The sequence below is a fragment of the Cucumis melo genome, chromosome 9 (genome assembly GCF_025177605.1).
Source record: "Cucumis melo cultivar AY chromosome 9, USDA_Cmelo_AY_1.0, whole genome shotgun sequence".
NCBI classification, from domain to species: Eukaryota; Viridiplantae; Streptophyta; class Magnoliopsida; order Cucurbitales; family Cucurbitaceae; genus Cucumis; species Cucumis melo.
This window is the reverse complement of record NC_066865.1, coordinates 8,464,850-8,488,993: the sequence shown is the minus strand read 5'-3', so window position 1 is coordinate 8,488,993 and position 24,144 is coordinate 8,464,850. Positions and strand designations below refer to the sequence as shown.

The 24,144-nt window shown below is 36.0% G+C and overlaps 1 protein-coding gene and 1 long non-coding RNA gene across 11 annotated transcripts in view; one reads left to right on the top strand and one right to left on the bottom strand.

Moving 5' to 3' along the window:
• Positions 1–6,767: 6,767 nt before the first annotated feature.
• Positions 6,768–24,144, bottom strand: part of LOC103503334 (uncharacterized) — a 30,729-nt gene continuing 13,352 nt past the window's right edge. For 2 of the 7 annotated variants that reach the window (XR_007823766.1, XR_540780.3), the window contains exons 7-8: positions 7,220–7,370; positions 6,768–7,094 (exon numbers count right to left, since the gene is read on the bottom strand). Coding sequence is in view for 2 of the 7 variants with exons in the window: in XM_051090404.1 (XP_050946361.1) it covers positions 7,314–7,370 (57 nt within the window). In the remaining 5 variants the exon portion in view is untranslated. Of the gene's footprint in view, positions 7,371–17,371; positions 18,449–18,498; positions 18,637–24,144 lie in introns of those variants that run through there. The other 5 variants (XM_051090404.1, XM_051090405.1, XR_001764714.2 and 2 more) reach the window with 4 other exon arrangements.
• LOC127151054 (uncharacterized) lies at positions 7,563–10,456 on the top strand. Of its 4 annotated transcripts, none has more exons than XR_007823770.1 (3): positions 7,563–9,074; positions 9,564–9,666; positions 10,120–10,456. It is a non-coding gene; the product is annotated as an uncharacterized LOC127151054 (long non-coding RNA). The 4 variants fall into 4 exon arrangements; XR_007823771.1 differs by having other exon boundaries at positions 9,767–10,456; XR_007823769.1 differs by having other exon boundaries at positions 9,578–10,456.

Below are 24,144 nucleotides of genomic sequence, written 5' to 3'. Positions count from 1 at the left end.
TTTGCCTGCCGAAGTGCCCTTTAAAATGTGCTTTATGACATTTGGCAATTATCTTTGTTGTTTCATACACAGGGACACACCTTCTCAATATCTGGTCTGGCCCCAATTTGTAAAGAAAGGGTTCATCGCATCTATAGAAATAGCACTCATGAAACAACTTCTTTCTTTGCTGGCTATTAAAGTCTTGCGGCCATGTTTTACAAACTAGGTAGTTGACTATATTTTCATACTAGGGCTCCTTTGCTTCAACTCGGAAGAGTTGTTCATCAGGAAATCCATTTTCAATCTCTTTCTTCTCGTGTAAGAATAGTTCATTATTCAGTCACGACAGGTAATCTGCCACTTGTTCTCAGTACCTTTAAGGTCTACAATCTCTAGATCAAATTATTGGAGCAGTAATACCCATCTGATTAACTGTGTCTTGGCATCCTTCTTCTCCATAAGATATCTGATTGCAAAATTATCAGATTGTACCATAACTTTGGATCCCACAATGTAACTCCTGAACTTTTCTATTACAAAGACTATTGCGAGCAACTCTTTTTTTATGGTTGTATAATTCTCTTGAGCTTCATTGAGGGTCTTACTCGCATAGTATATGAGATGGATCTTTTTGTTCTTCTTTTGACCCAACATAACCCCTACCGCCACCTCACTTGCGTCACACATGAGTTCAAATGGTTATGACCAATCAGGAGTGGTCAAGATAGGCACTAAGGTCAACGCGTCTTTCAAGGTTTGAAATGCCTAGTTGCCTTCTCATCAAAAGTAAAGGGTTGATCGACACATAGTAGATTACTTAGAGGTTTGGCGATTTGGGATAATCCTTTGATAAATCTTCTGTAAAATCTGGCATGTCCCAAAAAGCTCCTCAAGGATTTAACATCTGAAGGTGGTGGCAATTTGCTGACCACATCAATCTTCACGGGGTTCACTTCTAATCCAACATTGGAGATCTTGTGTCCAAGCACAATTTCCTCTATGACCATGAAATGAGACTTCTCCCAGTTAAGCGCGAGTTGTGTCTCTTCACGTTTCTCTCATACTTCTTCCAAACTGGTAAGACATTCTTTAAAGGAGTCCCCAAAAACTGAAAAGTCATCCATAAAAATCTGAATTGATCTCTTCAAGAAGTTTGAGAAAATAGCCATCATGCACCTCTGGAATGTCCTTGGCACATTACATAAGCCGAAAGGCATGCGTCGAAATGCAAATGTGCCATAAGGAAAAGTGAATGTGCTCTTGTATTGGTCGTCAAATGCAATAATGATCTGGTTGTAGTCGAAATACTCATCCAGAAAGTAGTAGAATTTCCTTCTTGTAAGCATGTCCAACATTTGGTCAAACAAAGGTAAGGAGAAGTGATCTTTCTTCGTTGTTGTATTCATCTTGCGGTAATCCATGAAAATCCTCCACCTCATGATTGTTCGCATTGGGATTAGATCATTGTTTTCATTCCTTACCACAATCATCCCTCCTTTCTTTGGAACATATTGAACTGGCCGGTTAACTCACTTACTGTCTGCGATTGGGTAGATGACCCCATCGTCAAGCCACTTAATAATCTCTTTCTTGACGACTTCTTTCATAACAGAGTTTAATTGCCTTTGAAACTGAATTGTGCCCTCATAACTCTCTTCCAACTAAAGTTAGGATGGTCTCTCCAATCCACATTGTAGATGTTGGAGTATAAATCGTTCTTAACATATACGACTGTCTCTGTGTTGACTCAGAGCACGCATCAGTGTTATAAGGACCATAACATCCCGCACAGCCTATCCCAATCACCTATTGTACCGAATAAATAGAGTCGTTCGCGGTGTTTACTTGTGATAGTGCCATGGATTGGAGCAACTTGTTCATTTCGGTGACTTGTCCTTGTAGTGTCAACATAGTATTTCTATTCATTCCCTTGTTAGTCCTTTCTCTGTTTCCTATATTTCCTTTATTTTCTTAACGCGAACCAAAGCCATCATCTCTCTATTCTTGGTTGTTGTTAGTCATAGAATCCAGCGTTGTTTTGATCTGGTTGTAGGAAATTCTTAGCATTCCCCCTCCTGCAAACACAGCGTCGATAGTCTATTGTGTCTCTTCACTTAGCCCAAAATAGAATTGCTCCATCAACACGCATTTAGGTATGTCGTGATGGAGATATGCTTTCACCAATCACTTGAATCTACGCCATGAGTCATTTAAATTCTCTCTATCTCTTTGCAGGATAAGAGCATCAGGTATTACCTTCTTCTAGCATTCTCGATGGGCGGGAATAATTTCTTCATAAATTTTCTATCAAATTATCCCATGTGGTTACCTCTCCTTGTTCGAGAGAGTTTTTCCATTGTCCCTTGGCCCTATCACGCAATGTAAAGGGGAAGAGAGCAAATCGTAACTCTTCCCACAAAATTCTAGGCATATGGAATGAGGCGCAAATAGAGTAGAAGTTTTTGATGTGATTATGTTGGTCTTCACGTGGATGGTCATCGTACTGCCTCACATTCTGAATCATTTGGAGAATGACTAGCTTGATCTCAAATCTAGCGTTCTCACTGAATGTATGGTAAGCGATACCAGGGTTGAAAACATCGAGATTGAGTGAAGCATATGACCGTATAGGTCTATCCAAATCATGAGCTAAGTAGACGGGGTTTTATCCTGGGCATTTTGATTGGCAAGGATTCCTTGGTTGTTCTGATTCTCCATTAGATTTGCTCTTTGTCTTTACTGCCTTTGTCTTCTGTTCCTCCAAAAAGTTCGTTCAATCTCAGGATCGAGTACAAATTCAGTTTGTTCACGCTCACTCATAAATTTGTTCACACTCTTTGGCTAAAGCGTGCAATTCAACTGAAAAAAAAAAAAACGTCCACACAAGAGTAGTGCACAGCTTAAACTTTAAAAAAGGAAATATATCAATTCTTCGATAATGGCACTAAAAACTTGCTTGTTGATTTGTGGGTGTTTGTGATTTATGCACGTATGCAATAGCTCGGAGAAATGTCATGTTGAGGCTCTAATTGAGCGACTAGTAGGTGACTAAATAGGGTTATGCGATAAAAGGTGTAATCATATTTGTGTGTTGCAAAACTTCTAATGATACTTATGTAGTGCAAGTTTTCCTCTCTTCGCCCAAGTGCAAACGAAGAGACATTTTCTTGTAAGTCCATGGTCGAACACAAAGAATTGACGTTCCTAATAAACTTAACATGTAGCCAGACTCATGCGCTATACCTTATACAGTATGGGAATATGCAAGTATAAGTAACCCTAATTAACACTAAGGTGTCTTTGGCGGTGCAAGGTAAGCATTTCAATGTGATGAAATGGAAATGAACTTAGTTGTAGGCATGGAAGGAAAAAATGTCTAATTAACTAATTGCAACAGGTAGCGCTTTAATAGTTCAATGCGCTACAAAGCATGTATTAACTTCAGAGTTAAGGCGAGCGACCTCTCGACGCCTTCGCCATACTTGCTCACCTCTCGGGATTTAAATACTTGAAGTTAAGCTATGATTTATATCTAATCAGCTTGTTTGCATTATAAGTAATTTATCCTTAATTAAGGCGAGCAACCTTTCAGTGCTTTCGCCGCATATCTCAACATCTCTGTAACAATGTTTTGTTAACTATGTGTTTTCACTTGTCAGGTGAGTGCAATCAATATCATTGTCTTCTCTCAAGTATACAATGCTTTGGCACCCGTGTTTGACTAATCAAAATTAGACTTATAAAGCATACAACCCTAATTCTTTAGTATTAAAAACACATTCCATTACTCGAAAACTAACTAAACATAGTAATCATGGATAATAGAACATAGATGGGAGAATGGAAGAAGAAATGCATTACTACTATAAATAAAACTTTATTTTACGTAGCAATACAATATAAAGAGAAAGTGGGATACAAAGAAATGCTTCAAGCCTTAGAGTGTGATGTCTTGTACTCCTTGGTTCTAATTTTTGTCTGTTCTTGAAGGAAAATGGAAGATGAAGAACTCTCTCTCTTTTTATTCTAAGCGCTCACCTAAAACTCAAGAAAGGAAGAAACGATGGACGATATGAACTTGCTCTCCAGCCCAAATTTGCACACTTAGTTCTGAAGTAGAGGCCTCTGTTTCAATGCGAGGACTGATGTAACAAGACAACCCATGCTTCATTAATGCCTTTAAAAAGATGTATCAGCGCTGCACAGACGTTCTCTCATCCTTTTTCTAATAATACTTGTCAACTCAATTTGTCTGCTAGTGCATCAGATCGCCTAACTTGATTGTTTGTCGCTACATTGGTTGCACGTGTCTCCTTACGCGACATTCTTTTCACTGACTTCTATTTCTTTTTTCTTATATCCTGCCATAAAATATTAAAAGCGCGATAAAATAGGGATGAGGTTATTTTGCAAGACGCGATATACAATTTAATCAAATTATATACTTTTTCCCTTGTTTTCTTTTGTTCTTATGCGATAAGACTTCATTATTTTACATAAAATCTTACAATTACTTGTATTTTGACAACTTATCAACACTATCAAACCCAATTAATTGAGCATCTAGTTTAACTTTTTTTTTTTTTTTTTGCTAATACATTAGGGTGCTTGTGATTGCAATTGCAACAAATAAGCTAAGCACATGCATGCATTCGAAATAATCTATAATATTACTATGATCAATCGAACAATTGGGTCAATTTTAATTCTTTAAGTCAAACTAATATGTTTATGCGACTGTATATTCTTGCACTTATTTCCTCATTTAAATTCTCAAATTGCATCAACACTCCATTTATTTGTCTTTGCTAGACAATAAATAGAGATCAACTAGATTATCATCTCAGCTAGATAACTTAAACTATATTCGCACCTCCTTGTGCATTATTTTAGTTTGAATCTAAAATTTATAAATTTTATTTGATACCACAACAGATAATTAAACATGAGCACCCTTCTCAAACCTGTTAAATTGTATAAAGTATGAAAGATAAAGTAAATAGGGTGGAATAAACTATAAATATTCACGAAGAAGATGAAAAATTTATAGTGATACAACAATATATACCACCTTCATTCATTATTTGAAATGTCATTAAATGATTTATTAATTTATTAATTTATTAATTAATTAAATCTTTTATATGCGGGAGTCCGCTAATTCTTAAGAAGCAATAAATAAAAGTATAGAAAATTTTTCACAAATTTACTTTTAAGAATTTGCTACTCGGAGAATGCATCTATCATCCACCGCCTGTATAGTTATATTTATTGCACTAAATTTCTACAATCACCATCAAAATGCTTTTTCTTGGTTGATTCAAGAGTTGGTTATCAATCCCATCAGTTAATGTCATTACAATTTAAAAAATTAATTCAATCTTAGTCAAAATATATTATGACTCGGTGATAATCGGTATACACTACCACATTTAAATTCTTCTGTCTCATTTGTTTTACCGCAATGAATCGAGTGAGAAATTTAGACTTACTTTATGCCGGTAGGATTAATTCGAAAATGGTGATTCTCTTTTTCATGAAAAAAATTAGGGGAAGGGACAGTGTTTTTGTTTTGTATGAAGTTTGTCTCTTGGAACCAAGTTAAAATCGAATTCAAATCTCAACGTAAAATTAAAATTATAACGTTGTGAAATCTCAAAACCAAATTCAAACATAATTTACTCAAAATGATTACTTTTTTATCAAAGATATAACATTTTAAAACCTATGAATAAATTAGACTCAAAATCTAAAATAGAAAAACAATTTAAAAGAAAAAGAAAAAAAAAAGGAACAAACAAACAAATTAATAAAAATTAGAAATGAAAATGGAAAAGATAAATAAAAAAATAAAAAAAAAAAAAAAAAAAAAAAAAAAAGGCTTTCAGCAGTTGTCATTGAAATAAAAAAAAAGAGGAAAAAAAACAAAGACAAGAGTGGTTGAGTGTCTTTTCCACATCTTACTCCGATACATTGGAACAATCCTTTTTTCATGATGTTCTTCAAAAACTACTCATATGGTTGCCATTGTAGTATAGGTTAATCAAGCACTTCGATAACAACCGCCATCTTTCCATATTCATTTATTTTAACAGCTTGCAGGGGAGCTTTAAATGTTTACCTTTTTGGCACTTCACATGAGGTACGTGGATTAATGTAGACTATAAGAATAATAGTGCTCTTGAAGCTGTGTATTTTCATGTAACTACCTCATAACATGTATAAAACAGAAAATTTATAATTTTACTATGGAAAATAAGAATTAAAAAATAAATATATCAAAATATAACTAATGAAATAGTCTCTGCAACATTTTACTTAAATAGTTGGTGACTACTGAAGAGAGACTGAAAATAGAGGTTAATTATGAACTTTGCAGTCAACTTTGAGGGCAAAAGGGACATTGTTGTCCATTGATTCATTTATTCACTAGTAGACCACGAAATTTCATATCTACGGCCCTATGTTACAACCATACACGAAAAATACAAAATTTCTACATGTAACCATTTTGACAAGGCAAGTTCTCTAGCTTAGGCCTTAGGTAGGGATGAAACCCATTAAATGCTTATTGGTAGACTTAAATTTTCAATTCGTTAATGTTTGTTTGCTGAGACTTCACTGTTCTCGGATGAATACTTAATTTCTATGTGCCGATATAATTATTATTAATTCTATTTGACAACGCGTTAATTGTCTTAATTTGTAATTGAGAGCACTTTCTAGGTTAAAATGTTCTCAATTATAATAGCCTACAATTTTTTAAAAGAAAAGAAATAAATCAATAGGGATGAAGTTAAAGTTTATTATACAATCAGAAGAAAAACTAATGGTTAAAAACACAATTACACAAACCAAGAGTTAACACGTTCAGAATGCATAAAGTGGTTTTAGAAACAAATCCCCTTCCGCATTGACTCAGTGATCCAAAGTCCAAGCTCACATCAGAATAGCTGAAATTTTGAATGGCTTTTTCCTTCACTAGGAGAGTGTGTAAATTAAGCATTTGGAAATATACAAATCTCTCTCAACTTAAACCCTCGCTGTAATTTGAGACTATTGTTATACCAGACTTTTATCTATATCGGTATTCTGGGACTGCAAAAATGTATCTGAATGGGAGTGAAAACAAAAGTTATGCCCCCAGCAATATATAAGAATGCTGTTGGATTGTTAAGGGAAAAAAAAAAAGGAAAAAAAAAACAAGATAGGACAGATCCAAGAACCATTCTCTTACCACTAACATCTAAAGAACATATGGTATCGAGTCTCAGAGTCTTCAAAATATCAGGGTCAGAACTAAACCAGCAAATGAAAGAGATGTTTTATCATCAAGGTTGTCGCTTGGAACGTGGAGCAATAGCAAGAAGTATTTTCTTTCTAGGTCCCTGAAATCAACAAATAAGCTCCGGGGTGACCAAATTATGTGGCAAACAAGAGACAACAAAATAAAAGGTAGAAATTTAACAAATAGATAAAACAAAATAAACCAAAGTGATCATATGCCTCGTGCCCAATAATAATAATTTCGAAGAAAATGAAATGGATAGCTACAGACCATTTCAAGCCAAGGAGTTGATTGCAACACAAAAAGACAGCCAAACGAGGTCTCTGGAATGTTAAAAACATCAAAGCTAGTGAGTGACTCAACCACTCCTAGATCTGTTAAATTTTGTGTAGACAGAATGTCATCGTTGCTGGAAAGAATCCTTCACTAAGCCTCCCTTCCATAAGAGGCGTCAGAAACAAAGGCATTGGGTGTAAACAAAATTGTGGGAAGGCACGAGCCCTAAAACTCTTATTAAACGTTGGCTACATTCAAACAATTCTTATAGCTGACCACCTTGTACAAGCTGGTAAATGCACATTTGCGGGGTGGTAAGTTTCTTGAGCATGCTTGTCAAGGATGAGCTTGCCTATGGCCACATACCCACAACTATCTTCATCCACCACATGCCCACGTTATCTTCAACCACCTTATGCTTATGCTTTGTACTTAGTTTAGCATGTTGATTTCATTTCGTTCTTGTTTTCCCTTCAAATGACCACTCAGGCGCTCACTATCTTCTATATGCTAGCTAGTCACATTTAGGATTGTTTAGAATGTACTATAGGGAAACCCACTAGTCAAACCCCCCACTAAGTTTTGTCAAACACCCAACTAAGTTTTGTTGTACTCTTTACAAACCAAGCTTTCTTGTTATTGTCAGTCTTCGATGCTCTTTAATAATGTTTTCAATGCTTCTTTCTCTCACGTTATACAAAACCATTTTTTCACAAAACGTGAGTGGAGACTACCCCTCTAGGAAATTTTAGATATTCCACCACCTCTGGAAAGAATGAATCATCAACTCCATCTTTCAAAGCCTGGTTTAATCTCTGCAAGTCAAATGGGTTTGAAAATTCCTCAAATGATAAATAGCCCTTGGTCAATGGAGGAGGCTCGATCTGTTCAAAATCATCTACATGTAAGAAAAAATTCCCTCGGTATAGTCTATTATTTCTAATGTAGCTTGAACAAAACCACGTTGGTTTCCTTTTACTTGAATTTTTGCTTCATAAACATTTAAGGGCTGTTTGAGGTTAGTGTATTTACCGTGGGGTTGGGCTTTCTTAACCCTAACAATTGTTTGGGCCTAGGTTTATAGAAACCCTAGTTTTAGGGTTTCCATAATACCCGTTTTATCCCTTAATCCCCCTTCCTCAACCTGCCGATTTCTCTTCTTCTTTCTCTCCTTCAACCCGTGTTTAGGGTCTCCTTAATCCATGTTTCCTCCCTTCTTCCTTCCTCGATTTTTCAAATGGATGCTAGCCTCTCCATTTTCATATCAGCATAGAACTTCTGAATGAAAGTCTCAGCCCTCGGGTCAATCGAATCATCATCATCAATCGAATCCAACAACTCCAGAAAAGCTTCCTCCATGTCGTAATCTCCATCTCCTTCCTTTTCTTCACCTCCAGAACCACCAATAATCCATCAACCGGACACACAAAGCTTGCGTATTCTCATCGACAGCAATCCACAAACTCCTCAACCAACAACAGACCCATTGACGTTTTCAGACTTTTCTGGCTTTGTTTTCTGCAAGATTGTAAGTGTTGAGTACCAGTTCGTATTCTTGTTCTTTGTTGAAAGTAGTGTAGGTGAATGGCTATTTGCAATCTATAATTTCCTTGACCGTCGTATCTCTTCATTGATGTATAATACGTATTAACCTTCACATATAGCAGCATTTCACATAATCAAACTGCATTTTTGCCCCCAGTTTATTACGCTCTTTTTTCACCTAATTTCTGCTAGTTCTTTTAGAACCTGTAGTTGATTCAATTGCCAATTTTTGTCTCGGTTCAGTGTGCATATATTTATGTATGTTTATAAGTGGTGGTGTCTTGAGTGAATATGTGAATTTTAATACATGTTGCTCCCATACAGTCTATTTCTAAAATGAAATTAGAGAAAAGAAAATGAAAAATGGTTACCAAAGAAGATATTAGAACTAGGACATGGAAGCATTAAGGACTTGTGTTGTGTTCTGTGCACATGAGTAAAAAAGAAGATTGAATGCTAAGAAAGTTCTCAGGCTTTTTCTTGTAGGTTTACATGTTAACCGAGATCATTAGCCTCCAACGCTTTAAAGCATATGTCAAATTAAGCAATTTTGGAAAGGTTGAATGGAACAATAGGTAAAATGCTTGTAATCTATTATTTCATTTAATACTGAGCTTTATTACTAAAACATATGGTACGCGAATGTAAGAAGATGTGAAAACTATTTTATTGTAGGGGATTTTCAACATTCACACGCCATTGTTGCAGCTTGTTCTTCTCTTTACCTTGTTCTGTTTTCAAGTACTTTTGGAAGAGAGGAATTTGTATAAGGATTACTTTTGCTTCAGTGTTCCATTCCAATGGGTTCTCCTTTTTATTTACCTCTCTTTTATGCCTATGATTGTGCTTTGTGTTTATCTTTTTAAAGTGTTCCATTATTTGTTTTTGAGAAGCATGGTCTGATTGTGTGCCTCTACATATGATTACCAAAAAATATTTAACACTTGATAAATAATTTTGAGAAGCATGCTCAGATTGTGTTCCATTATTTTTCTTTTTTTGCTAAAACTTGATAAATTCTATTGTAGGTCGTTGCTTGCAAGAATTATTTGGTGGAACTTATTATGAGGCTTCATGAAGTTTTAACACTTGGAAAGACATAATTATTAAGGATGAGAACATAATTTAATGTTTTAGAGTACTCTTATTGTTAGTAATTTTAGTTATATTTGTAAATTGAGAGTAATTTGTGGAGAGGCAGGAATAGTCATACTACTCTTGTTGGCGTGAATTAGTTAATTGTTTTGTTTATTGAAAGTTGAGTTGTTGTGTATACGAATATTGTAAATTCTGTATAGTATTGTAAATTATGTAAATATGACTTGTTGCTCAAGAATGAAATTATTGTTAATGTTGGAGAGTTCATTTTGTTGATCAATCTGTTTTTATTGGAATGAATATAATACAAAAAATGAAATGATAAATGTAAAAAGAGTGGTGGAAGGGGAGAATTGAAAATCTCAAACAAACCCATAATTATAGTGCTAAAGGAGTTCGAATAATATTTTTTTGTATGCCATTTTCAAATGGTTTGCGGCCACTGCTCTTGCAATTGAAGTTGTTTTCCAGTTAATTTCTTGGGTACTCTATCTTATGTTACTCATTCACTTGACTGGCCTTTCCTTGCAAGGTTTGCTTTGCTTTTGCTTCGGCTTTTGATTTTCACATACAGACTTTTGTTTTGTTTTGTTTTTTTTTTGTTTTTTTTGCTGTTTTATTTAATAAAGTTCAGGGGATGATTCTTTTTCTTGTTTCCCCTATTCTTTTTGCATATGGGTCATGGTACTAACTTCAGTTCTTTTTTCTGTTGAAAATGTGTTGTTTTTCTTTGATCTAGAGTGGTATAGTTCTTTTTGGATTCAAGAGGTTTCGATGTTTCTTGCATTTAATGGGAAGCTTGTGATTTCTTTGATTTGGGTTTCACTCTGTTTTTCTCATGTATCCGTTGTTTTGGAAGAAAATTATACGAATTTGTAAAGAAATTATTGGGAAATTGGTGAAATGTATTTACTAATTTAATAAAATTAAAGATGGACGTCGCTGTTGGAGAAAGGCAAACTGTTACAGAAAATTCTGGACGCTTTTATAATAAAATAATATGCAATAATTCTTTTTTACATTTACAAAATGAATTGAAAAAATTCTTAAAATAAAAAAAAATTCATAATCCTACCCACATAACCCTTCCATAAGCACATCTTATCATAACATTATTTATAACACTACCTACATAACCCTTCTCCCAAACACATCTTATCATAAAACTCTCATAGACCTACCCACATAACCCCTATCCCAAACACATCTTATTCATAACACTATCATAACCATTCCCACATAACCCTTTCCCCAAACACCTCTTATTATAAAACTACCTTTCTAAACCCTTCCCCCAAACAAGGGTTATGATAAAACTAGGTTTATCATAAAATTAACTTTATCATAACACTAACCTTTCCATAACCCAACCCTTCCCTCAAACGGCCCTTAGTAGATAAAGCTTTTCAAAAGCGATATTTTTCGGACCTCCAAAATGATCTCCTATAACTTTGAACGTCCGATTGTTTCAATAACCAAGGAGGAGGTTTTTTATTTTAATCTATCCTCCATAGCCTTTAATAACTAATGGTTTGCTATGTTTACTTTTGCTCCATTCAAACTTTAAATGAAAAGGACCCGTTACTTGCCATCACTCTTCTTTTCCAATGAACTCTTCTAAAGAACCTTCAACCAATTTAATTAAAGCATTCTTTGCAAACAATGGATTAATGATTATTTTTTAATTGAAGAAGATCCTCCAGGGTTTTTCTAATTTTCTTTCAATCATCAAACGCAAATAATCTTGAATTAATCCATAGATTATCGAAGTCTTCTTTTAACCCACTGCTGAGTTCACTCTAAATCTTTTATGTCAACAGGGGAAGAAGTGCTTTGTTCTACCAATTCATGGACAAGGGATCTATTAAGCATCACCTTTTCAGCATAACTTGTCCCTAGTGACACGGAAGGAAGCGGCAAGAGGTTTGGAGATGTTTTCAATACCAATTTGAATAATTGTACTTCATCAAGAAACTGTCCAACATTTTGCGAAAAGATTTCCAACCCTGCCAAGAGACACCAGAACAAATATGGATGAAGGATAGTTTTTTGTTCATCTTCTGAAGTTGTTCATCTTCCAAGCTACAGACCTCATAACCCTACTTTTGACATAAATTTTAAGAGCTTCGTACTTACAAAACCATCAAAACCGTTTCGAATAAGAAAACCATTCTCAACACCATGTAAGAATTCTAAAATCTCCTTCAAGAACCATCTGAGTTGAGTGTCTAATAATGTCAAGATCTTTCGAGCTTCCACGTCTTCTATATGGAAGTATTCTTTGTTGAACCAAATACAGTAAAGAGCACTACTTTGCAAGTTTGCATCTTTCTACTTCTATTATCACCAAAACCAAACTGCCAGTTAACAAGGATGGACAAGAAGAATCGGCTCTAGGGGACTTACTAGAGAAGAAGGATGAGAAACATCGAAGGAGACGAGGGAGTCGGAATGTGGTTAGGGACGAAAGGAAGGGAGGGGAAAGGAGAGAGGAGGTACTGATTCATATTTTTTTGTTAAGCCCTTCATTTACCCTGAGCTTGGCATCTCAGTAAAATGACCTTTTCAATTAGTGATTTTTTTTACCTATATATCATATTCATCCAAGCAAAAGACCTGATGAAGAACCTTTGGTTCAAAGGAGCTTCAATAATGAAAGTAAGGTTAAATAAGGTTGAGCGCAACCACGCAAGGGATTCTTTCTTAAGAGAGTGAAAGACTTGTCCCTAAATGTTTTAGTGATCCTAGTTCCATGGGAGATTATTAGGCCTCAAAAAGTCCTAATTTCCCTAGCTTAATCCAGGCTCGTTCTTAGATTTGGAGTGTTTATTATTCTGTTTTATAGGTTTTAAGCAACTAGAAGGCAGAATAGACCACCGGAGCCGAAACAAGACAAAAATGAATCGAAACGGAGCTCTAGAGCATCAATTGTGCAAAGAACAAAATGGCCAAAATGGCCAAAATTGCCCCTGGCCAAGCACAGCTAACCTCCCTATGCGTTGGGCTCGATGCTTGAAGACAATAGTTTACATATGGTCTAGCATCGCGGTGTTATTCTTGAGCGTCTCGATGCCTGAAACTTGATAGACAAAATGAACGTGCATGCAGCGTCATGAGTCCAAGCTAGTTTCTTTTTTCTTTTTCTTTTTTTGAAATGGAAACAAGCATATTCATTGAATCAATGAAACGAGACTAAAGCTCAAAGTACAAACAAAAATACAATAGTAGAAAGAGCTAAAGAATCAATAGGGGCAACCGAGCATCTCAACAAATTTGATATCCCCATAGCATCCTTAGCAGACCAAATACAAGAACAGGCTATCAACAAGGGACAAAGGAATACGAAAGAAAATACTAAGATACAACAATACAATTCAAATGCAACATCATTAACAGTAATTTGGAAAAATAAATCAATCAAGTTAAGACTTAAGTCTTGGATGGAAAAAACAGCAAAATCCTTGAAGAGAGGACATCTCAAGAAAAAAATTAAACCAAGCAACTTCAACATGAAGCGTCGAGTCAAACGACAAGCCGAGAAAGAGCCTTTGATCCACCTTTTCAGACAAAACTGCCAACAACAGACTTGACAACTTGAGAATATTCCCAATGGCACAATCTAAGCTAGCAAAATTAATGAATGCTCAAACTGGGACCATCTTCAACTGTGAGCGAATATAATATGTCGCCCCAGGTGATAATACTGTAAATTTGAAAACTGAAGCTTTAACCTTCCCTTCGAACACAAATTCCAGCATCTAAAACAAAGACTCAAAATGGAAACAAGCTCAAGAAAGAGCCCTGATCCAACCACAAACCTCAACCACGAGAAAAAAGCAAAATCAAACAATTTCAACCGGTGACAATTTTATAAACACAATTTGCCCCATTTAGGTCGTTCTCAAATGCAGCCTCCACAACCATTTTGTCTGTATTTTCTTATTCCCAGCTTCTATCTATTTGAATTGCATTTATTTTCATCTTAAAGATTCTTCCTACCACATTATGAGTGGCTAGGTGAGTATATTCTAGCATAGGGAAGGATTGAAATCCGGGTTGTGAGAATTTGATTTTAGCTCCTTGGTGTTACTTTTGCTGATATTGTACAATTCTTGAATCAATGCTTAATGTGTAGGCATTGAATGTATGAGTTCTCGGCCAACTCTCATTTAATCTTTAATTGCCATTGTTATGCATCTTTGTATTTCATTATTTCAAGAGTACTGGTTAAAGCATGCTTGGTTGATGTAATAAGATAGCAATTAGAATGTCAATAATTTAAACTAATCAGCTTTAAACTAATTAGTTATCCGAACCCCCCAACTACCTAACACTTTTAACAAACTCTCATATAACTGACTATAATTACCCATCAAAATTCATCAATAAATACCCAATTCTCTGGATAAATACCCATTCTCTAGCCACAAAAAGGCAGAGAATTCATTTGAGAAAATTACCCAGCTTTGAATTACATCAAAGTGGGGTCAGAGCAACCTTAGTTGTGGGAACTGAATGGCTGGCCGGAGAGGAGCTATCCCAGCCGTGGGGGACAACCGTGAGCAAGAAGAAGCGGAAGAGATCACCGTTCTCTCTCCAAGGACATCAAGGGTACGCTTGCTGGCTGTTGAAGACTCTTTGGGAGATTTGCACAATAAGTTTCTAAATTGGAGGATGGATGGACTACTAGCACCAGCACCAGCAAGAATCGAAGCCAACGCAATTAACGATAGGAACGAAGGAAACAGAGGAGGCCGGCGAGCACGAAGGAACTATAGAAATTTTCCCAACCAAAGAAATGACCGACAAAGGAGGCCTAATGATGTTCCATTGCGATAATACGAAGACGATACTCAAGAAGACTATGAAGTTTGGTAGGATGGGCAAGAAGACGATTCATGAAGTGGCGATGAGCAAGGAAACATCTGGAACAACAATGATGATATTTGAATGGGTCAAGCTTATGGAAGGCAAGAAACACGAAGAGAAGTTCATCATGACTACAAGATGAAAATTGACCTCCCCGTCTACAATGGTAAGCGTGATATAGAGTCTTTCTTGGATTGGGTTAAAAGCACATAGAACTTTTTCAATTATATGGACACCCTGATCGAAAAAAAAGTATATTTGGTGGCTTTGAAGCTACAAGGAAGAGCTTCAGCATGGTGAGACTAGTTGGAAATTAACAGCTAGAGGTGTGACAAGCCGCCCATTCGTGGGAGAAAATGAAGAAGCTATTAAAAGCACGTTTCCTACCTCCAAACTACAAGCAAACATTATACAACCAATAGCAAAATTGCCACCAAGGAAGTCGATCAGTAGCTGAGTACATTGAAGAATTTCATAGATTGAGCGCAAGAACCAATCTAAGAGAGAATGAACAGCACCAAATAGCAAAGTTTATTGATGGTCTCCGATTAGATATAAAGGAGAAAGTAAAACTGCAACCATTTCGCTTCTTGTCTAAAGCCATTTTCCTTGCAGAGATAGTGGAAGAGATGATGGCTGCTCGGATAAAGAACTCAAACAGGAGACTACATGGAAAGCAAACTCCACCAGGAAACAGACTTACAGTAGTAGAACGAATGAACAACCATCAAAGTCAGTTTTAGAGAAGCGTAAAGATGTTGATACTCAGGATGCAGCCAAGAAGAAAGAAAATAAAAGCAAAGGGAAAAGCCAGAACACCTACACTCGCCCATCTTTGAAGAAGTGTTTTCGATGTGGCCAATCTGGCCACTTATCCAACAATTGCCCTCAAAGGAAGACTATAGCATTAGCTCATGAAGAGGGCAATTCTATAAGCGAAGATGATAAAGAAGAAGATGAGGAAGCAAAATTCATAGAAGCTGATGATGGGGATCGAATTTCTTGTGTCATACAAAGGGTCCTCATTGCTAAAGAAGAAACAAATCCTCAATGGCACAACATATTCAAGACGAGATGTACTATCAATGGGAGAGTTTGTGATGTAATAATTAATAGCGAAAGCAGTCAGAACTTTGTGGCAAGGAAGCTTGTAACCATCCTAAACTTGAAAACCGATCCTCACCCAAATCCATATAAGATAGGATGGGTAAGGAAAGGAGGAGAGGCTTCAATCAATGAGATCTGCACGGTTCCCCTCTCCATTGGAAGTGGATATAAAGACCAGATTGTGCGCGACATAATTGAAATAGATGTATGCCATGTATTGTTAGGAAGGCCAATGGCAGCATGACACTCGAACCCTACATAGGGGGAGAGAAAATACATACAAATTCCAATGGATGGGAAAGAAAGTAATCCTACTCCCATAGTCAAAGAAAAATATAGAAAGCATAAGGCAGCAAAAGAATAAAGGACAGCTTTTCATTACTGTAAGTGGGAAGAAATTATTGAGAGAAAGAGAGCAAGACATCTTGCAACTAGTAATTGCTGATAAATCCCAAGAAAAGGAACATTAGATCATAGAGCCGAAAATACATAAATTATTTGCAAAATTCCCACATTTAAAGAAAGAGCCACAAGGAGCCCCACTCCTAGACATTCAGCACCAAATTAACCTTATCCCAGGAGCATCCTAAGTCCATGTGTTGTACCTGCATTACTCACACCAAAGAAGGATGGAAGTTGGAGAGTGTGCATGGACAACAAAGCTATTAATCGAATTACTGTGAAATATCGGTTTCCTATTCCTCGGATTGGAGAACTTTTGGATCAGTTGGGCAAGGCTACCATCTTCTCAAAAATTGACCTAAAGAGTGGCTACCATCAAATAAGAATCAAACCAGGAGATGAATGAAAGACAGCCTTCAAGAAAAATGAAGGATTGTTCGAGTGGTTGGTAATGTCTTTCAACTTATCCAATGCACCAAGTACCTTTATGAGATTGATGAACCAAGTACTACATCCCTTCTTAAGCCGGTTCATAGTGGTTTACTTTGATGACATTCTCGTATACAGCAACAACAATGATCAGCACCTACGGGCCCGTTTGGTAACGTTCTCATTTCCTGTTTCTGTTTTCATTTTTCTAAGAAACAGAGGTGTTTGGTAACGTTTCTTATTTCTCGTTCTCAAAAAAAGTAGAAATTTTTCTCATTTTATAAGGAGTTATTTTCTGTTCCATTTCTCAATTATTTCTATTGGTTTCGTTTTTCTCAATTTATTTTTATTTGTTTCCTTTTCCTTTTTCTCAATTATTTTTATTGGTTTTCTTTTACTTTTTCTCAATTATTTTTATTGGTTTCCTTTTCATTATTTTTATTTGTTTTCTTTACCTTTTTCTCAATTATTTTTATTGGTTTCGTTTTCCTGTTTCTCAATTATTTTTATTGGTTTCCTTTTCCTTTTTCTCAATTATTTTTATTGGTTCTTTTTTTTAATTATTTTTATTGGTTTCCTTTTCCGTTTTCTCAATTATTATTATTTGTTTCCTTTTCCTTTTTCTTAATTATTTTTATTGGTTTCCTTTTGCTCTTTATCTCCATAGTCTTCCCCTAATAATCATCCTTTTCATCTTTCACTCACCGTCTTCCTCTGCACACCGTCTTCCTCTTCGCCTCTCATCGTCTTCCTCTACAACTCGGACTCTTCCTCTTCGCTAGGCTGTTCCTCTTCGTCGAATCCACAGTTTTAGTCTCTCTTTATGTGGATCTGGGTTTTCGTTGTGGGTTTTTCTCTAAAGCATCATAGGTAGAAAAGTTAAAGGTTAAATTTTGTTTCATTTTTTTCAATTCTGAATACTGAAGATATAATAATTTAAAATTAATATTACATTTTAAATGTCACAAAATATCGATAAAGTTGAAATTGATGGATTAAGAAGTGAATCGACATCATCTAAGAGAAATGGGCTCGAGTGAGATGATATTGCCAAACAAATTTGGCAACATTTGAAGGATAGATACAATTTTATGTTTATGTTATTATTTTTATTCGTGCATCAGTACTTCTCCTTATTAAATGAATAAACTTTTGATAATTTTATTTTTATGTTTGATGGATGACCTATATTTTTGTTTAATGTTTAATTGAAGTAGATGTGAAAAATAAAAAATAAATCTAAAAGAAAATCAGGAAACAAGAAACAATTATCAAACACATTTTTTTTTGTTTATATTTCTTTTTTCAAGAAACAAGAAACAGTCATCAAACACATTCTTGTTTCTTGTTCTAAAAAAAAGAAGAAACAGGAAAAAGGGAACAAAAAACAAGAAACAAGTAACAGGGAATAGAAACGTTACCAAACGGACCCTAAGAAAACTATTTCAAGTCCTGACAGAAACAAAGTTGTATATTAATCAAAAGAAAAGCATATTCCTAACCAAGGAGATTGTCTTTCTTGGGTTCTTGATTAAAGAAGGGAAGATGGGCATGGAACCTAGTAAGGTAGAAGCTATACACACTTGGCCAACACCAACGTCCATCAAGGAAGTTCAAGCTTTTCTTGGCTTGGCCTCTTTCTACAAAAAAATTCATTAGAAACTTTAGCTCAATAGTGGCTCATTTATTATTTAAAGAAAGCAAACTTCAAATGGGATCAAGCACAACAAGAAAGTTTTGAAGATATAAAAAGAAGGCTAACTTCTAGTCCTATCCTACAATTGCCATATTTCGCATCACCATTTGAAGTGGTTGTTGATGTATGCGGAACAAGAATTTGAGTTGTATTATCCCAACAAGGCCACCCAATTGAGTATTTAAGCGAGAAGCTGAGTCCATCAAGGCAGTCTTGGAGTACATACGAACAAGAACTTTATGCCCTTGTTCCAGCACTCAAACAATAGGAGCACTACCTTCTATGTAAAAAATTTGTACTCCTAACCCATCACTTCTTCCTAAAGTATCTCCAATCCCAAAAGAACATCAGTCGAATGCACACACGATGGATCTCTTTTCTACAAAGATTTGATTTTGTCATCAAACACCAAAGTGGAAAGTAAAATAAAGTGGCAGATGCTCTATCCAGGAAGAGTTCCTTACTCACTCTCTTATTCACGGAAATTGAAGCATTCAAACACCTCCCTAACTTGTATGAAGAAGATGTTGATTTTTCAAAGATATGGTTTAAATGTAGCAACTACATCAAGGCCGAACACTTTCATATAAGGGAAGGTTTCTTGTTCAAAGGAGATCAATTGTGTATCCCACACATATCACTACGAGAAGCTCTATTAAAAGAAGCTCATTCCAAAAGGTTGGTTGGACACTTCGGGTAAGATAAGACTTTTGAAATAATTTCCAAGAGGTACTATTGGCCTTAACTAAGAAGAGACTCCAACAACTTTGTTAAAAGATGCCCTATTTGTCAAAGAGCTAAAGGCTCAAGTGCGAATGCAGGCCTATACTCACCACTACCCATCCCAACTTCCATTTGGGAAGATTTGTCAATTGACTTCGTGCTTGGACCGTCCAAAACTCAAAGACAATATGACTCAGCCATGGTCATGGTAGACAGATTTAGCAAGATGACACACTTTGTAGCTTGCAAAAAGACAAATGACGTCATCTACATTGCTAATCTCTTCTTCAGAGAGATAGTTCAACTACATGGAGTACCCAAAACCATTGTTTCTGATCGGGATGTCAAATTCTTAAGCCACTTTTGGAGGACCCTATGGAAAAAGCTTGACACAACCCTAAAATACAGCACAATAGCACATCCCCAAACAGATGGCCAAACAAAAGTCATCAACAGAACACTAGGCAACTTGATACATTGTCTTAGTGGATCTAAACCGAAACAATGGAATCTAGCTCTTACTCAAGCGGAACTTGCTTTCAATAACATGAAAAACAGATCTACCGGCAAATGTCCATTTGAGGTTGTATATACTAAGCAACCACAACTTATTTTTGACCTCGCGTCGCTCCCTACGACCGTGGACACCAAATACAAAAGCAGAAAAAATGATAAAGAAAATTGAAAGCCTACGTAAAGAAGTCCATGATCACTTGAAAGAAACAACTCAATCCTACAAAAGAACAGCAGACAAGAAGAGGAGACAAGCAGCCTTTGTTGAAGGAGATTTAGTAATGATTCAACTCAGGAAAAATCGATTCCCAGTCGGAACATACAGCAAACTTAAGGATAGACAATTTGGCCCATTCCAAGTCTTAAAGAAGTTTGGAGATAACGCCTACAAAGTAGAACTACCAGCTGACTTACATATTCATCCAGTATTCAATGTGGCTGACCTAAAGTATTACTATGCACCAGATGACTTCAAACTAGCCAGCTGATTCACTCAGGACGAGTTCTGTCTTGGGTCTTGGGGGTGGAATGATGTAATAAGATAGCAATTAGATTGTTAATAGTTTAAACTAATCAGCTGTAAATTGATTAGTTATCCTAACCCCAACTACCTAGCCACTTGTAACAAACTCCCATATAACTGATTGTAACTACCCATCAAAATTCATCAATAAATACCCATTCTCTAGCCACAGAAAGGCAGAGAATTCGTTTGAAATAATTACCCAGCTTTGAATTACATCATTGGTTGTGGATGTTTAGTTGTTCAGAATAATCTATTCAAAAGATATATTGCATGTTAATTAATTTCAAGGACTAATAGATTAGTAACTAAGGGCTTTCGAGTTATTGAATCAACTTAACTAGATTACCTTGCTTAATGCGGTTGCTTGATTAATATGGACGCTAACTGGACCTAATTAGTTGAGCATCTAGGTCGATTAAGTCATTAATTGAATTATTACGGCACATAACATAGGGCTTCTTGAGTTCATGAGCTAAGAACCAAATCAGCAAAGCATTGCATGTTTTATAAGTCTATGATCAGCCATATCAATGGGTGGATTCTGAGTTTCTAAGCTAGACCTTTTTGTTCAAATCAATCATTTCAATCCCGCTTTCTTTTATACAATCCAAGTTCGACTATTTAAATTCATTACAAACTCGAACACAACTTCTCTGTGACATCTTTGAATTCAAGTGTTGCTAGAATTGTCCTAGCCTGTGAAGACAACCCGATCTTGCCATTTATACTACATTGTAGTAGCACAGATTGGAGTAGTAGAAATTTCATTAGTGGTTTCTTGGGAGCAATGCCAAAAAGCTACCGTCAGATATTTCTAAAGAGAAGGTTTTTCTGTCAATGGGGGAGGGGAGCAGAGGAAGATGAGATACTAGTTTGTGTGCAAATCTTGAATCAATGTTAATTATTGAAAAGAGGAAGAACACAAACCCACATGGAAAACACTAATACAAGGAGAACACAAACCCACATGGAAAACACTAATACAAGGAGGAAAAAACACGATAAAAGTCGCTCATATCATTTTCTAATAATTCAAAGAATACAAAGGGGAAGAATATATATAGGCTACAACAAGCCCTAACAAATAAGAAAATAAAACTAGGGTACAGTAAATTACAAAAATATCCTTGAGGCTATAAACTATCAACTAGCCCCTTATTTCTAACATATTTTCCACACTCCCACTCGAATTGGAGTGTAGATGTCAATTATACCCAACTTGCTAACACACGTGCCAAAGTTCTGTCTGAGTAATTCTTTGGTGAGAACATCAGCAATTTGTTGATTGCACAGAATGTACGAAATACAGATACTGTCATTATTAAGTTCCTCCTTTATAAAATGTCTGTTAGTCTCCCATGCTTCGTTCTGTCGTGTTGAAATGGGTCACTAGCTACGTTTACAGCAGCTTTATTATCACAAAAGAGCTTCATAGGTGACACACTATCCTCGTGAAGATCAGACAAAACTTTCAGTACCTAGATCTCTTCACAAATTTCCCAAACTCATAACTCAGTAATCAACTGCAATATTACTCCTAGCGACAACACTTTGTTTCTTACTCCTCCAAGTAACAAGATACCCCATACAAAAGTACAGTATCGCGAAGTGGACTTTTAGTCGGTAACTAATCTAAGCCTCAATACATTTTTTGCCAATTTTCCTGAACATCAAACCTTTACTTGGAGTAGTTTTCAAATACCTCAAAATACGATTCACAACTTCCATGTGTTCTTCGTAGGGTGCTTGCATAAACTGACTCACAGTACTAACTGCATAGGAGATATATGATCTAGTGTGGGATAGATAAATCAACTTTCCAACTAAACGCTGATACTTCTCTTGATCAACAGAAACTTTTCAAACAAAATTTCCCAATTTCGCATTGAATTCCATAGAAGTATCAACAAGTTTGCATCCAGTCATACCTTTCTTAAACCGGTTAAAGGTATGTTTCCTTTATGAAACAAAGATTCCTTCCATTGATCTCACCACCTCCATCTCAAGGAACTACATCAAATTTCTTAGGTCTTTGATTTCAAGTTCATCACCTATCTTCTTTTCCCTTTTCCGACCTGGAAATCTCAACAGTACCATCTCTTGACATGACAATATCAATGATATACACATTCAACACAGCAATTTTCCTATAAGCGAATCTTTTTGTAAACAACGTGTGATCAGAATGTCCCTGAGGGAAGCATTGAGATTTAAAAAAGGTGGTAAATCTATTGAAACACGCCCTAGGGATTGTTTCAGACCATAAAGTGATTTTCGAAGCTTACAAACTTGGTAATTAAATAGAACTTCAAAACCTAGAAGAGGACTCATGTACACTTTTTTTTTCTAATAGAGAAAGTTGAAATTACTATAGTGAAGATAAAGATTTTGATTTCACATGACAGTATTTTTACACTCCGCTTCAAATTTTGATAATGGCCTTGATGCAAGTGATGTCTTTTCTGACTTTGTTTTGCATTGCCCATTGGTGGATGTTCTTTTTATTGATAATATTAGTTACCACTTTTATTGGGTATTTGCATTCCACAGTCTTGTGCCCTTTAGGAAGAGTGCAAAGATTCTATGTTATGTACTTCTCAAGCGTTCTCATTTCTTCCATGACAGCAGTCTTCCACTCGGGACCTCCATAGCTTCAAGTAAGTTTTTTGGTATTGTTTTAATATCGAGGCTTGCAGTGAATGCCCTACGAGGGATTACTATAAGACATGTAATTAGACAAGAGTCCTTCATACAAGACCTAGTACCGTTTCTCAAGGCAATGGGCATGTCAAGAGAGGGATCATAAATTCTTGTTTTGCCTTAGTCATCCTGGCTAGTCTCGCCCACCTATTTTTCTACTAGAGTTTCATCACTACCAGCAACCTTGTTCTCTTCTGGAGCTATCATATTAGTCTTATCCTCCTCAACCACATCAACAATATCATCCTCAACACACAAGTTATTTTTATTAAGTTCAGTCATACCTTGAGCTTGTGTTGGTTCAGATTCATGGACCGAAGCCAGCAAAGGAATAGGTCATACCATTTACTTTCTAAGATTCTATGAGGGCCCCCATATTACATACATATAAAAGAAGGGGTAGAATGGTAAACAAACATGACAACAATGATGAGGAAATGAAAAAGGAGTGATCGTGCACTGTGAGACCCACGAGAGAGAATGTTGGAAGGCCTATATATAGCATCTTATTGGGAATGGGATAGGTAGGTTATATTTGGGTATTTCTTGAGTAGGGCAGCTGCTGTAGCCGAGGGCATACCCTAGTTGTAGGGTGCAAGGGTGGTATGTTTTTTATTGCTTTGATATTGTTCTTTTCCTTCTTGTTAAGTCTTATGAATGTATCCATTTGGCATTATAAATATATAAGTACAGAGTGCTGCCTCTGTTTTTTGCCATTAGAGTTGGTAAAATAGTTCTTACTTGTCAGTAACCTAACAAATTGGTATCAAAGCCATTAGAAACCGAGGGTGTTCACGCGACAAATGGAAGAAAGGGTAGACGGAACTGAAAAGGAAATCATGGGCTTGAAGGAGATGATGCTCGAAATGAAGAAGGCAGTTGAGAGGCTGACGGATGAGATGAAGGAAAGCCAAAGCTATAAAAAAAGAGAGGAATCTGGGACCTCCGACGGGTCAATGATGAAACTAAAAGGGAAGATGGAAGAGACGG